Below are 16,860 nucleotides of genomic sequence, written 5' to 3' on the forward strand. Positions count from 1 at the left end.
ACTATATCTGTAAGGCATTAAAACCTAATGTAATTATAGCACCCTGTGTATAAAAAGGTAACCAAGTTTAACTCACAAGTACAGTGGAAAAAGCTGGGAATGACTAGAAAGCAGACTTAGAGGAATTTATTTATTTTATAGCAATGCTTACCTCTGGAACCTGGAGAGATCCAAAGCCAACACCAAGGCCACACAGCGATTTTCACATGGCAGAAAGAAATTTTAAATTGTGAATTAGGAGAAAAATCATAATTTGAGGGCATAAATCATAATTTGAGGGCAACATTGACAACAAGCAGCGTGATGGCATCTTATTTACATAAAAAATCTGCATAGTGTAACTGACAAGAATGGCTATTGTTTAGTAATGGAGTTTTCCTACCTAGAAAATCCTGAAATGAAACTCTCCTGCGCAACATAAAATTAAGTTCATTTCTTATGGCAAGTATGCCCCAATTTAATGTATACAGAAATCCTGTCCATTTGAAGTTTTCTGAAAATTCCATATTAATTTGCCAAGTTTTATAGGTTATGCAAAGAAAGGAAATATGAATCAAAGTTATCAGCTTTTTGTCATGTTGGACTATGATCCACCACAAAGCAGTGCCGTTTATTTTTGGGACTAGAGTGCTATTTAGGAGATGGCAAAATATTCTCAACTGACACCACATTTACCATAATATTTGATTTAGGATCTTGAAAGATATTACTTCTGCCAATCTCAGATATACACGTCTGCTTGCCCTTTCAACTTTTCCTTGGCTTATTTTGACACTGTGATGAAAATGTTTTGCCTAGCGGGCTTAAATTAAATAGCCTTTCAACTTCGTAGGAATTAATGTAGTTTACAGAAAACATTAAATAAAACACCTAGGAAAATCAATGGGAGTTCAGGAATAGGAACTGAATATACCGTCCTCACCTAACAATAATCAAATCAGTGTTTGCCTCTTGTGTGAGGGAACACAGATTTATGTATCTTAGAAATAGTATAGGTTACCATTAACTCCTAATTGTCAAATATACTCGTTGTGGTAATAAACATTAGCTTACCAAACATGAAACTTTGTAGTAAATATAATCTCTATATCAAAAAGGGCTAACCTCATAAGAATTTGCTGGTAATTTCAGAATAATTACTTTCTGAGAGATGAGACTGTCAGAGTAAGTGTTTAAAACAAAGTGCCGTGTGTGGGCTGCTGCGTGGAGATAATTAGGAATTAGAAGCTTACCTGGAGGACCAGGGGGCCCTTGTCTGCCTGGAGGGCCAGGTAAACCCTTCTCTCCAGGTGACCCAGGAAGTCCATGTGGCCCCTGTGGCCCCGGGAATCCCATTGGTCCTAGGAACAGATAAAAACGAGGGCACTGGAACGGAGGCATATAAGGGCAACGAGAGTTTGATGGACTGAATCCAAAGGTTCTCCAACAAAACGCAGGGCCAAGTCAAGTTGGCCTCTGGGTCAAGAGTCGTCTCTCACTGTTTTTCTGTAAAGCTGAGAAGAGCTGCTTTTGTCTGAAGGAAACACGATAATCCATTAAAAGGACAAAGGAAGGTGGTGGTTCCATGATCATGACAAAACTAAATCAGAATGAAAAGCCCTATAATCCTGAACTTTCTTTGGAAACAGTCAAAGGACTAGAACTGAAGGGGAAATAAGGAAAGCCGCTGCGCTTCCTGGAGACTACATGCCTCCCAACCCTACCACCCTCAGTGACAGCCACACCAGCCATCAGTAACCGGCACATGTTATCCCTTTTTCCTCAACCGTGAAGTCCTCCGGATTCTATGGAGTGCAGATCAAGCTTCATTTCCTCAGGAAAGCCCTCCCTGGAATCCCAGCCCAAGTGCAGTTGCTTTTTGATGAGCTCTCACAGAAGTATGTCCCTTCACTCAGGGCACCTGTCTCAGTTCATATGGGTGGATCTTTTATTGTGAATGTCTGTCTTCCCTGGTGAAACTCTACGCTCATAACAGCGAGAACTCTGACTACTATATACCTGTAGGTGCTTAATGAATGTCTGTGGAATAGATAAAATATTTCCCACTGTGTGAATTTAGAAAGGTAAACTGAGGAAACTACCTCACCCTTCTCACAGTTATGCATTCTTTGGTCCTTCTACCCACTGGAATGGGAGTGAAGAAGCGCGATTAATGTTCCGCCAATATTTCTAACCCTCTGTATATCCTATTGTAGGTCACTTATTTAGATGTATGCTATTTCCCCAATCCTGAAGTTTATTTCCGGGTGGGCGGTTTATTCTCTAGAGTAGCAACTGGGGAGGTGGAGTGTCTTTTTTGAGAGAGGAAGAGGTTGTAGAGCCAGCCCCTTTCTCCTTTCTCTTGGTGACTAGACTGATGGTACGTCAGTCCAATTCTGGGGTTCAATGATTGGAAGTCCACATACCTGCAAATATAAGTCACATTCTCTAAAATTTATTTCATTGCTATTAGATTGGTGCAAAAGTAATTATGGTTTAAAAGGTTAAAAATAATTGCAAAAACCGCAATTACTTTTGCACCAACCTATAATAAAGGTGAAGAGGGTGGTTATGTACCATTGTACATGTTGTGCACTGCACAATTCCAGGGGTGCCATTTGCATTATTGTCATGGCTGCCTCATGGTGATTTTGATTTCCCCTCCGCCCAGATCTTTTGCCTTACTTCACATTTGGTTCAGAAGTCAGGTCGGGTCCTGGTTTTGGGCTCCTAAAAGCTTCAACATTTGCTTCACTCATATCTAGCTTCCTTATTTATGACATACGAGAGTTAAAATGGATAATACAATTGGTCCCTTTTCAACAACAAAAATTCTGTGAACCTAATAATTCTCTGAAATCCTGGTGACTAAAAACTAATGTTAGCAGTTAGGTAAAAACTCATAAAAATAAATATTTCAGCCTTCAATAGTGGGGGAGTTCAGTAATGGAGCCCCTTGCATGAATGTAAAAGAGCAAAGTCCGCAGTCTAAAACTGAACTGTTTAATACAGAAGCCCCTAACCACACGTGGTTATTGAACACTTGAAACTGGCAAGTCCAAACTGGGTTGTGCTGTAAGTGTAAAATACACACTGGATTTCAAAAATGCTTGCATTGCATTTCTATTGTTCAATTCTGGTCTAGAAGGTTATCAAGTATGCTATTAGGGGCTAAAGATGAACTTGTGCTTCTTCTTCTTACTTGCCCAATTGTTACCCAAACTTTAGGATTCTTTGGGAAATCAAGATGTTGGGAAATGTCATCACTGTTTCCATGGGAAATAGGAATTAGCTCATGGTGGTCCATGACCCCAGTACCCAGACCTTGAAGGGCAAGCTAAAGAGTCTTCACATGCCACTTAAGGACCAACTTGCACTCTTACCTTTCTCTCCACGCTGCCCTTCACATCCTGGGATGCCTTTCTGTCCTGGAGGGCCTGCTGGGCCCTTGGGACCAGGAGGCCCCGGCAGACCATAGTCACCCGGCTCCCCTCGCAGGAGGTCAACACTCCCAGGGGGACCTGGAGGCCCGGGTGCTCCTGACCACAGGGAGGAGGCAAAAAGATTCTTTTAGTCAGAGATAAATGTGTGCTGCCTGCTGGAGAGCTTCTTAAGGAAAGTAATCTAAGCATTTGCAAGCAAGGGATGGAGGGATTTAGGAGACTAAGAAAATTAATAGTATCAAAAGAGAAACAGAGAGTAGGTCTCATGGAGCCCAAGCTGAGAAATTGGCGTAGCCTTGTTAGTAACTGTTAGACAAAATGAACCTGAGCAAAGCCTTCCTTCCCTTCAGAGACATTCGTTTTGAAGAATCAGTTTATGGTTTTTGTTTGCATTGCCATCCAACTGCTCTAATACGATAGATAGAAGATAGATGGATAGATAGATAGATGATAGATAGATAGATGATAGATAGATAGATAGATAGATAGATAGATAGATAGATAGATAGATAGATAGATGATAGATAGATAGATAGATAGATAGATAGATAGATAGATAGATAGATGATAGATAGATAGATACATATGAATAAATAGATGATAGGCTTTTGATAAAATTTGGCTGATGTGAAAGGAATGTTCCTTCAGTTAAACTTATAAACCTATTTGAAAACAAGGGTCTTCTCATAGGAATTGAGCCCCAATTCTATTCCTACTTAGCTTCTATACTTAGCAGAGTTTTCAGCACTTTTATTTTTTGCAGTAAAATAGAATTATGCAATATTGTAATCCCACCTTTACTAAAATGCTAAGCACTTAAAGACGGTGGATTTGCGTCTCTTTAGAAGAGTTCTATGGGTTAGTAGGAATAGGATTATCTGCATTTAGCCAAGCACTGCACTGAGCCATGCTCTTCCCCCAGCTCCCGGGCCGGCTCTGGTCCCATGCTATTTTGTTAACTATGGCCTTGCTAGAGTTTGTCCCTGTGAAGTGGGGAGAGGAACAAAATGTACTGTTAGCAGCACACGAAGAGATTCTGTTTCTGTGTGCGTGCCAGGCCCAGGTCTTGGCACTCTGGGCCAGCAACAGTGGTTTATGTGGCAGGTGCTAGAGATCCACACTGAGGCTGAGATTTCCTCCGACAGCCACTTCTGAAACCTCATGCTGAGCATCGAGCTGGCGATGGGCAAGGCTTGCCCTGAGTCCCAGTTGTACCCACAGCGAGGTGGTCTGATAGGGTAAAATAGAAGGGTGAGGGGCCTAAGCTCTGGGCCTGGGTATGGTCCTGCCAGCTCGCTATTGCCCATACCCCCACCTTTACCATCTGCCCAGTTGATGGAGCTAAGGTGCTTCTACTCTGCATTGGCTGCTCCTACATCCCTACCAAGCTGGCAGCATCTAAGGAAAGGGGCATTGCCAGCCTTTGCCACGATGTTCTCATACCTCTTGGGCCATCGGGGCCAGGAGGCCCTTGATCTCCAGGCAGACCCGGCTCAGGAATGTCACCCTTAGGAGCTCTTCCTCTGGCTCCTGGAGGACCAGGTGGTCCAGGTCTCCCTGAGGAAGGACATATTCAGATGTGAGCCTCATGACATCGAGAAAGTTTTGATTTTGTTATTGAGAGAGACGGGCAAAGCATGCTGCTTCTTACCTGGTGGACCTGGAGGACCTTTTTCTCCAGAAAGGCCTGGAGGAGAAATTCCTGGGCTCCCAGGGTCTCCCATCTCCCCTTTCAGCCCAGGCATTCCCATTGGACCAGGTGGGCCCTTTGCAGTCAAACCTTAATGAGGAAAACAGCATTAGCACTGCCTCTTCTCACTTGTCATAGTGCCTGGAAAGGAACTGCATACAAGTGGGGGTATGACAGGGAAGCAGCTGGCTCTGTGGAGACCAACCACTGGCTGCAACAATGTCCAAATGGCTGCACGCACTTTCTGAATCGCCACTTACTCTCTTAAGACCCATCACACGGGTCACCCCTAGGTTTCATTTACTTTATAATTACTTTCCAGATTAAAAAACAAAACGACAAAACAAAAAAACAGCTTAGTGACAATATCAACCCTCCAACCTCTACAACAGAAAAAGTGAAAACATATGAGATCCAACAATAAGTAATTATGAACAAAGTGGTTTGAAATTGAAGGTGGAAACTGACATATAAATCCAACTATTGTGGAGTTCCACATTGAAAGCACAGAGCATCATGGGTTTCTTGGAGGGGACACACATTTTATCAGACTCTTTGGAAGAGCCACTTAATGCATTCTAAGTTTCCCAGATTACTTCTTGACCTTCCACACTGTATAAAGATTTAACAGATTCAAATCCAGAAGCACAACAAGTCAACCCTTTGCCCACAGCTCCTCAATCTACATGTCTGACTCAGCTACCTTGTCTGAAGGTGAGTGATTTTTTCTGAGAAAGTAATGCAATAAATGTGCATTGTATTAAAATGACAGAACAAGCTAAAATTCAGTTGTTGGTGATTACCTATTTGTAATACCAAAAATAACAGCAATTTGTGCAGGTAACTTATTGTAGCAGCAGGCTATTGGGAGACGTTCAAAGTACTAATTAGACTCACATGGTTGTACTTGGCTTTACCACGCTTAAAACAATAGAAAAAAAAAAATCCCAACTATTTATCTGTTCCTCAGAACATTGAGAAATCTAGCTCCACCTAAGCAATTATTCAGAGTATTTTTAGTAGAGAGTCCCAAGCAGCATCAACAAAAGGCACCATTAATCAACCATTCCTTCTTAAATTGGGTTTTCTCAAGGGTCCTTTTTATATAAGTCATTTCAACACTAAAAATACTTCCAATATCGTGTCTCTAAGCTAAGCCAGTTTCTTAGTTTCACAACCCAAATCTTGTGAACTTTGGAAATACTAGAGGTCCACTGATTGCAGTCTAGTCTCTCACAGAGGGTTTTCTCTTACCTGAAGCACCTTTGGTTCCTTTCTGACCCTTTAAACCATGCAGGCCGTTCAGGCCGGGTAACCCGGGGAGACCTGAAACATATCACAGACCTGTGACCCACAGGGGAAGACCAGACATTGAACTTCACTTACCAGAACTTACAGGCACCACCCAGAGGAGGGTTTGCTGATGGAGACAGACAGATTCTCCAGGCAGGAACCATGAGATCTCACCCTCTAGATGTCATTATCAGGGCTGAATCTATGCCAGTGGTTGTTATTTAATACATTCATTTGATGGACATTGTCTTCCAAGGTTGCTTAACACATCTATTCCTTTGGCTTTAAAGCTTGGCTGTCAGTTTATGACCATTCCATGAACCACTCTCTCTCTAACCAAATACAGTGTAGAATTATGGACTCATTGGTGTAGGAAGTGACCTTCAATTGCATAACAACAAAATCATCCTAGATGAGGGAAGAGACTGGACGGGAGCAAACCCAGGGTCAGGGTCTGAGCATTCCACCATGGTCTGTAAATTCTGATTTCTGTGGGATCTGGTCAGGTAAATGTAGTGAGACAATAAGGACAGGTGGGGCCTATGGCATACTAGGGGATACATGCCCCCCCCTTTTTTTTCTTTTAAGCACTGTGCTGCTCAGAAAGAATAGGCTTACTGCTCTTTGAGTGCTACAGCCAATTGAGTGCAAGATCAGGTCTTACTAGTCTTTCCATGTACCCACTTGATATAGCTCCTGACACAGTGTCACAGGTGTTTAATAAGTGTTGAATGAATGAGTGAATGAACGAATGAGTGAATGAGAAAATGTGGAGGGCGAGGGATGAAACGGGTAGAGAGGAAGCTATAAAAAGAAGTGGACTGCAATTTGCATGTCACATCTTTCTGTGATAGATTTACAGGATAAGTAAGATTTGGAGAAGTTAGAGGTATCGGTATATAAATAAATCAAGTGCTAATTATTATCCACTCATTAAAGCAAGTCCTCTGTGCACTTCTTTTTAGAAGATGGAAGTTACTCAGTTCCATTTTATTTATTATCAGTACTTAAAACAGTTTTTTTTAATCTAAACTTTAAATTGGTACTAATGAGCCATATTCTCTTGCACCAAAAAAAAAAAAAAAAGATGGGAATGCACCCTAATTTTCCCTAAAGATCTTATTTCCTAACCACTTTTAACAGTTCTGGTTTAGTTTATTTTCCAATTCTCTTTCCTATTTACAAGCCAATGTTCCAAGTTTGTACCAAAGGAGCACACAGACCTTCTTCATCTGCCAAATCTGGATATTTATTGCAATCTATCTGAAATGATAATAAATTTTTTGAGACTACTTTGCTATTTCAATGTGTTTTGATCTCCAGCTTAAGCCACCAAGATTGATGGTTAAGGGGAGTTGGCTGGGGGTGGAATGTCCCAGCTTCTGCCAACTCTCCATTGTCACATCAACACATCCAGATCCTGGCTGGTCCCAGTCCCTGCCCCTCGCCATTGTTGAACTGGCCGACCCTTATCTGACCCAATGTTATCTTTCTAAATTGAATGCAGCTATATCTGGTAGGGTTTTAAAGGCAATTTTTCCTTTTTACTGAAAGCTCTTTTTATCAGTCCCATCTCTAAATCAGAAAGTTGTTCATGCATAAAATAGATCCAGTGCAGATAAGAGGCAATTACGCTAACAAAGCACATTCCTTGGTAATGAGGATTTTTTATTCACCTCTCTGCTGTCTTCCTGCTTAACAACCATCATTTCAGGCTGCGCTCACAGGCCAGTCGCCCTCCCTGCCGTCAGAGAGTCTGATCTCCCTGCAGCCGTAATCGTCATCACAGCCTCCCTCTGTGTAGCCAGACACGCTTTGTGACTGGATTTCCATGCTAAGGTTTTCTTTTGTTCTATAGCCTGAAAGCACTATCTCCATGGGCCTTTATACAAGTTTATTCTTTTAGGAGGGGGACCAACTTGTCCATGTTTGTTGGTGACTTTCCCAGTTCTACCACTGCAAGTTCCGCGTCCTGAGACAGCCCACCCCCTCAGTCCCAGGCAAACCGGACAGCTGGTCACCCTAATGTGAAAGCTGATGGGAAAACAGACCTACGTGACTATAGGTAATGATTCAACAAGGTTGGAAACTTTTCGAAACAGATTCTGAAATAAGATTTATTTATTTTTTAATTCGGAAAATACATGAGTGCCTACTGGCCTAAGACATGGCCTCCTAACCCATGGAGATTTTAGGCCCCAGATGTACTTAGTGACAGGCGCTGAATGAGACAATGAGGAACCAGAGGGAAACAATCCCTGACTTGACAGAACAGGTAATTATCGCAGGACTGGTAAGTGCTGTGAGGGTGGGGTAGGGTGGGAGGGAAACACTCTAGTTGTAAAAAGGGAGGGAGAACGTTGTAATGATTTCCACAGCTCTAAGGTACATGGCATTTCTTTGCTAATAAAAGACATTTCAAGGTGTTTTGTTCTTATGAAGTTTATTTACTGGCCACCAACCAAAATAACCTAATCCACATTCTTTACAGTTACTGTCATGCTACAGAAAGTTGTCTTTCGGTTTCCATTATTCCACTCCCATGTGAATGCCCAAGTAGGAAGTGAGTGTCTTCCTTTTAGAGGGCAAATGCACTTAAAACTTTAAATCTAGGAATCAAGCCATTTTTAACATATGTTTAAGTTAAAGTTTAAATTTGATTGAGCACAAGCGGGACCCAAAATCCATATGGCCTGTTCTGGCAGAGCAAACAACTTTGAGTTCAGCAGCTGGTTTGTTCAAACAAGAAAATCAGGCCCCTTGACTTATTTAGAACATACTTCAAATATTTAGTTTCTCAGTTCAAAGTGTTTCTGCTGGAGTGTGGTTAATTTTTATATCAGCATGATAAAGTGCAACAATGGATTTATGTTGTAGACGTTTTAATTTTTAGGAAGATATTTCAATGTTTTGTTTGCTTCTTCTAAAGACTGGTTTGTTCACTGGGCTGTTTGAAGTGAAACAGTGTCACTGCATGGTCAGAAAGCACAGTCAGCATCTGTCTATATGCTGGTGTGAATATTTGGGTTGATGTATTCATTTCTTCACTTTCTTAACAAATGTATTTCATAGCACAGAATTATGACGTAATCGTCATAATTTTTTAAGTGATTTTATTCTTTGATCAAACTCATTAGCTATTTGTTTTTTAATAACTTATCATACTGAAGGTGTGTGATAAATGCAAACTAATTCAGGGGAAGAAAGAATCAACAATAATAAGGTGAGCCTTGTCACCTTATTAAGTCAGCCTGGTGTAGACTCTTATGGCACCAAGACACTTGACAATCCTTGCTGTTTTACTGAAGTAGGGGGATAGGAAGAAATGGGAAAGAGGTAGGAGGGGTTAATAATGGAAAATGTTCTTTTGGTTCTTCACCAATTTCGTCTTCCAGATACTCAAAAAAGTGACCAAACAAAAACCCCTCACCAGGGCTGTAAGGATTGCCAGAGATAGGAAATGGCCACAATAAACAGAGAAACTTGTAACATAATAATCATTTTGCTTGAAACCCTAAATTTATCACAAATCACTGGACTTCACATTACTAAAAGTGCCAGTGAAGAGGGAGAAAAACAATACCAAGATGTCTTGTGATGGGAACTTTTCCCAAGTCATGTGACTGCGTAGAATGTATAATTGTACCAACCTTTCAAAATAAAAGGCTTTCCTCTCTGCAGAATTGCTCCAGGTAATAAACACAACACTACTACTTGCTGGAAAACTAATTTGAAAGCTATCTGGTGAACGAAGATGTCAGAGTATGGAAAAACATCATCTGGGTTTTCAAAACATGATTAAGCCCGAAAGAAGGGATTTCCAACTCTTCCAAAGGGAAGTACTTTTCATTTACCCAAAATTTAGTGTGTGGATTAGTCAACAAGCAGAGGTAAGTGGGAAGAAAAGGGAGGAAGGAAGAGATAAGAAGGGCTTGGCTGTAGAAATCTACCAAGTATGGCTTGATTCTTGTTGATTGAGGTGATTGATATTGTTGATTGAGGTGAAGACCCTCACATTCATAACTACTAGCTCAGTGGCTCATTCTTCTATTTATCCATTTCTTCATTTATTAATTTACTCATAAATTTAAAAATACTTACAGTAACCAACCAATAGACTTAATTGGGTACCTACTGGATGCCAAGGATATAAAAACGGTCCTTGCTTTTTTAAAAAAATCATATTCTACTTGATGAGAAAGACCTCTAAACAAACAAATGTGATATAATACAAATGTTATGCTAGAGGTACACACCAAGTAGCCATGAGAAAATATTTTTTCTAAAATGGAAGAAATGAACTAAGGAAGAGTAAGTACCATGAATGAATGGGGGAGGAGATGAAGATTTGTTAATAAATTATACTTATTATATTATATCACATATCATATTATATTTTATATTAACCAGGTCGATATAATAACCAGTCTACTATACTTTTAAAGGCCAAAAGAAATCAACCAAGAAAACAACTGTTTCTTTAACAAAGGTAATGAATACTAATTCCTCTTTCTCCTTAGCATCTTATTCTTTTAATCTTCCTTCCACTTATCACAACTAGTAAACACATATTTATTTACACATATTTATTAATATGTGTGTCTGCTGCTAAACTGTGAGCTCCATGAAGCAGAAGTCATGTCTCTTTTCTTTGAAATTGTGTACCTCATATTTAGAATCTAGGACGTAATAGCAGCTTAACTTTCTGAGGAGAGAATAAATGAATATGCCTGAACATTATGGAAAACATGGGGGGAAATGCCCTCAAAAAATGAGACGGTCACAGCATCATTTTGGTGCCAGGCAGGTCAGGAGACTAGATGAACACAGCCTCAAGTCCTGAGTAAGACAGAATAGGAAAGTGCTAATGACAGTGGGAAAGAGCTATGACCAAGAGGAATGTGTCACTCAGGTGCTGGAAGGCACTGTGAACTTGCCCCAATGAGCTGGATCCTTTCTGATGGGTCAAGCTTCCTTTTGACTTACCTTTTATTCCTGGAAGACCAGGTGTCCCTGGATCCCCCATGAGGCCTTTGGGTCCAGGATCCCCCCTTTCTCCTGGATGTCCCACTGGCCCAGGCATCCCTGGATTACCTGAGGATGACAGGGAGGTTTTGCAGATACCCAAATGACAGATGAGTTACATTAACTGGGAAGGTGGTCTATGTTCTTAAAATATGAGTAACCCGGAACACTGTTTTATTTCTCTTCTAACTCTAGGGAGAAAAAAATGCACTTAACCTGAAAAGAAGAAAATACACTTCGAGCAATTGAAGTTGCCAGTTACGATTTTAAACTCTCACTTGGTTCTGAATTGGCAGGAAGAGAAGCCATTAAAATGTTGCACTGTATGTGTGATATTTACTTTACATCTAAAGGAGAAAAGAAAACTAGTGTCCTGAATGGCAGGTGAATTAGGGAGGGCTGGAATGGAGCCCTATCTGTCTGCCCATCCCTTCGTGCCTGGCACCCTGTTAGGCACTTCACAGGTTTTGTCTTAGTTTACTCTCAGGCCAACTCAGTAAGACAGGACTAGCTCCAATGGACAGGTAAGAAATAGACAAGTTTACGTGACTTGTCCAGAGTCACAGGTCTGAGAAACAGCAGAACCAGAGATGAGCCCAGGTCTAAGCGAAGCCTGGCTCTTTCTGATACACCAAGAGATGCATAACTGCATGGGATGGTTCCAAGCTTCCTTTCAAGTACCTGGACATCCTGGTGGTCCAGGGGAGCCAGGCAGTCCAGGCCTTCCTGGTGGTCCTTTGGGGCCTTGAATGCCAGGGCAGCCCTTGTCTCCAGGGGTTCCAAAATGCCCTAAAGAAAGAAGGATCAAAACCTGAGTAGCTGTAGATTGCTCTGTGAGGCAGTAAATTTGTAAAACCTCCAACTTCAGTCCTTGCTATTCTTTTCTATTCATACTTTTTTAATTTTAGCAATTGTTCTATCAAAAAGATAACATTAAGGAAGTACTGAAAACAAAGCACCTATAATTCCAACACCTTACACAATTTTTTCATAAGCATACAAAGTGTACATGATACCCACAATTTTTTAAATTAGCATTGAATCATAAGTAGTTTTCCAAGTTTATCATCATTTTCCTAATTATTATTTTTAAATGACTGGCAGATAGCTTATTGAGTTGATCTACATTAAATTAATTAATCCAAATTTTTCCTACTATGGGCCACTCAAGTATTTTCTCTTTGCTGTTATGCTTAATGATGTTTATACATCTTTAATACATTTTTCTTCTATTAAGTTATTTCCTTAGGAAAAATTCCTAGGAGTAGAATTTCTAGGTAACATAGTATGATATTTTGGGTCTTTTTTATTCATTTTAAAATGCTGATGTATTTTAAAGTAAATCACAGACATCATGGAATTCCATCCCTAAATACTTACGGAGGTATGTCTGAAAAATAACATTTTCCTACATGGCCAAAACAACATTATCACAGCTGAAAAAATTAATAACAATCCTTAATATTATTTAATACTCATTCCATACTTGACTTCCTCCAAGTGTCCCCTTACTGTCCTTCACAGCTGGTTTGTCCACATCGGGTTCCATTCCAGAACCACATATTGGGTGGATATATTCATTAAGTTAAAAAAAAAAAATCGATTACAGACCCTTTCTCAGGACAGTGATTGCTGAAGAGAGAACAGTTCAGTTGTTCTCTGGTCTTCTAGAATAGACTGTTCAGCATTTGGTTCTTGGTAGAGGTTGCCAAATGATTTGGATAACTGCTGCATCGACTCACATCACCACATGTAATCCACCCACAGATCCATCATCGCACGTCCGAGAGTAGGGTACACGCTCACTGAGGAATTTTAACTTTGTTTTCTTGCCAATTTAGTAAGGATAAAATATATTCCAGACTTACATTAAATTACATTTCTTTGACTACTAGGGAAGATGACTGTTTCCCCATGTGTTTATTTCCAGTGCGTGACTTTAATGCAATTCACTTTATAGGATAAACCAACCAACAACAGTCTGTGCTAAAAATGACCAGTTGAATCTGCAAATAAAATATATGGCTCTGTATTTACAAACCCCTGGGGCATAGTCATTATTTATTATAACACACATGAAATAAGTCTATGCTAGTCTATAGCTGTTCCTTGATCGAATTTAAGATTGACGGAGCCTCTCTCTGTGTTATTTTATTTATCCTGAAAACATTCCTGCAGTAAACGTAAGGCAGTGTTATTCTCATCTCCAAATGAGAAAAAACTGATGTATTAAAAGGCTTGCCTCCACAATCGCAGTTGTATTAAGAACAGAACTTCTGAGTTCATCTGTACTGTATTTTCTCTCGGAATTGAAGTGGGGAGGTAGAAATAAACCCAGTACAATCATATATAATCCCCTGAGACAGGCAGCAGCTCTGTGCCTTCTCATGAGGCTTGTTCAAATTCAATGCAGCTTTTTCAAGTCAATGGAAATTGCATATTTAGGTAAACTCTGAGCTGGTGAATAACATATGATGTAATTTTTAAATTCGAAGCTAAAGCTATGGCATATGGGAGAGGGAACAGTTTAAATGGTGCTAACTACAGGAGACCAGAGAAGTTACGCCAAGTCAAGTTTTCTTCAAAAAGTTAGCCTAAATGGAAAATAACTCATATTTATGATTTTTAAATTAAAATATTAGGTCATAGCCAAAGGTTCTATTTTGTACTACTTTCAGCTTATAAAATCTTACTATCTGCAGGGTTTACCTAAAAATACCAATAAGTGTAGAAAAATCTCTTCATGTTTTGCTGACATGATGATGACCATGACTGTAACACTTTACATTTGTGTAGCAATTTTCAGTTTACAAATTGCTCTCAAGGAATCTCATTTGTTCCTCAGAACGATCCTGCAACATGCATAGGGCCGATTTATGGGTGAGGAAACTGAGCTCAGAGAGGATAAGCAACTTGCCAAGACCACATGCACAAGAAAAATGGAGGTTGACTCTGAACCATTGATTTCCCTTCCGAGACGCCTCATTCCGGTATTTCTTATGAACTTCCATCATACTAACCTCAAAACAATTTTCCCCTTCAAATGTACATGTAAGCTATACACTTCAGTTGAAATATTATATTTTCAAAATATATGTCACAGTGTCAGAGGTAAAAGACCCATATGAAAAAGAGTGAGAAGGGAAGCCATTGTAATAGCTTGTCTTTCTGTTAGACTTCCGTTTTAAGCCATCACATGGTATAAAAATAAAGAAATAAAATTTCCCATAATTGTCCTACTCAGCTGTTCTTTCTGTTCTATGGAAGAAAACACGGCTATAATATCGCCAGAGAATTTTTTTAAAGATAATGTACAAAGCTACTAATAAGAGATGCTTTAATTAACAAGGGACCCGTATAAATACACACCTGGCTTCTAACCTGTCCACTAAATGACGTTGGGTATAACTTCTTTAACCGATCATCTGTGGGTGGGCATTTTTCTTTCCATGCAATGGATATCCCTGTGCACGCATCTTTGTACACTTGTCTGATTACTGACTGAAGATAAATTCCTTCAAGTAGAATTACTAAGTTAAAGAGTATGCATCTTTTGTCAGCTGTGGGTTGTCTACTGTAGCCAGCTGCCACCTCAACTGGAGGGCAAGAACTCACTGGCACGTCATAATCTGTTCTGAGGGATTACAAATCAGTTGTTACGGATAAACAAGGTACCATCTTGAAGCACTTAGGCTTATTGTTGGTGATGAGGTTCTGCATTTGTTTGGTTTTTAGTCGATGAGATATTTAGTAAATGAGACATTCAGTGATGTCTTAATAACGGCCTGCCTCACTGGCACATGCTTTGCCGAGTAGGAAAGAAAGGGCTGGACTAATGACCTGCACCTGTAGTCAGTGCAAATGGTTATTGCCAATGTATGATTTTTAACTATGGAGACTGCAAAATAGTCCAAATTTTAATTATTTGCAATAGTCATTTTTCAGCTGTGTCAAAATCTGGGCATGCCTGGGGTGGGGGTATATTGTTATGCCAATGTCATCGGTCATGGGAACCATTGTGGAAAAAGGACTGGAAATCCCAGTGTAAAATCCTGATGTTCTTCTGGGCCAGGGTGCTACCTAACCCTTCTGATACATATCTTAATTGGCAAAGGGGGAATCAAATACTGATATAATCATTGCTGACTCAGAGGATAGTAATTGTGCTATTTTTCAAATGAGCCTTATTCTTTTTTGTTTTAATAAGAAAAATATGTAGCTATACCTGGACATCCAGGACTACCTGGCTCACCCTTTGGACCAGGTGGGCTGATCTGACTTGCAGGGTCACCTTTGATTCCTGTAAGTAATAAGATGCACTAACGTTATTTAAGAGAATTTAATTTTGTCTCATACAAGTGACTCAATAACTTCCATGATATTTGTCTTTACAGTCTATCTTCAACTATTCCAGAAAATTAAAAAAAAAAAAATGCTTTATTTTCCTACATAAGAACAAATGGAAACATAGATGCAAAATGTGATTTAAATATATACATACACATAATTTTTTAGTTGATAATAATCATAGGAAAGTATAGATCTTAATAAGTTTACATTTTTAAATTCCCTAAATAGTTTCAAATTTAGATACCTATTTAAGAAATTACTTGGCATGGAGTGACAATATCCTTATGTTGTGTTTTTGAAACAGAAAGAAATTGTCACTGTTTCAGCTGCTGCAGTCACATTTCAAGCTCCCTGCAAGGAAGCTCAACTCAATGCCCTTGAAAACCAAACTCACAAAGGCACACTTTATTGATGATTTCACAAGAGGTGGCACATTCAAAGGCCATTGGAGGCAGTGACTCTCAGAGTGCGACAGAGCCGTCCACACTGCTGAGAATGCTTCCAGACGCAAGGACTTACGTCATACGTGTATCTGGGAGTCAGTTATAAATGGAGGACTCAAAATGGTGTGGTAGGGAAGGCAAGACAATAGACGGGGTTCCAGGGAATAAGATGACTAATTAGGCATGTTTCTTAGAACCTGATTCTACCCACACCTCGTAGAAGGTTCTCTTCCACCAGACCCTACTCGTAATTGTGGCTATTTGTTTGAAGGGTAGGAATCTGGTCCATCCCCAGTCAGCCAGTCTTTCCTTGAGAAGTTGGAAAAAAAAGTGAGAATCTGAAGTCCTTGGCTATTGAGGCAGAAACCAAAAGGATTATCATTATGAAAACTATCATAACGCCCTAATGTGGAGCATGTTGGAGTACAATCCAAATATATCTGGAAGGATCCAGAAAGGATACTAAATAGAGACTGATGAAATTAATTGGTAGCCAAGTAAGTAAAAAACAGACCAAGGGAGAAACCATGGGTTGCATTAAGGCTAGGTTCATCAGCCTTATGTTCTGGCAAAATCATGTCTCCTCTCTCAGGGCTCCAGGAGATCTCTTTTACTCCAGGTATCCTCAGTACATGTC

At 39.9% G+C, this 16,860-nt stretch overlaps 1 protein-coding gene across 9 annotated transcripts in view; it reads right to left on the reverse strand.

Moving 5' to 3' along the window:
- The window catches only part of COL4A4 (collagen type IV alpha 4 chain), a 113,492-nt gene that overhangs the window by 13,620 nt on the left and 83,012 nt on the right, over positions 1–16,860 (reverse strand). For 6 of the 9 annotated variants that reach the window (XM_074314163.1, XM_074314160.1, XM_074314164.1 and 3 more), the window contains 8 exons: positions 15,656–15,730; positions 12,112–12,219; positions 11,392–11,499; positions 6,367–6,438; positions 5,074–5,202; positions 4,866–4,979; positions 3,363–3,518; positions 1,013–1,340 (listed from right to left, as the gene is read on the reverse strand). In XM_074314163.1, coding sequence (XP_074170264.1) covers positions 1,090–1,340; positions 3,363–3,518; positions 4,866–4,979; positions 5,074–5,202; positions 6,367–6,438; positions 11,392–11,499; positions 12,112–12,219; positions 15,656–15,730 — 1,013 coding nt within the window. In that variant the 3' untranslated portion in view covers positions 1,013–1,089. The other 3 variants (XM_074314188.1, XM_074314146.1, XM_074314153.1) reach the window with 3 other exon arrangements.

Source organism: Rhinolophus sinicus, linkage group LG01 (genome assembly GCF_036562045.2).
Source record: "Rhinolophus sinicus isolate RSC01 linkage group LG01, ASM3656204v1, whole genome shotgun sequence".
NCBI lineage: Eukaryota > Metazoa > Chordata > Mammalia > Chiroptera > Rhinolophidae > Rhinolophus > Rhinolophus sinicus.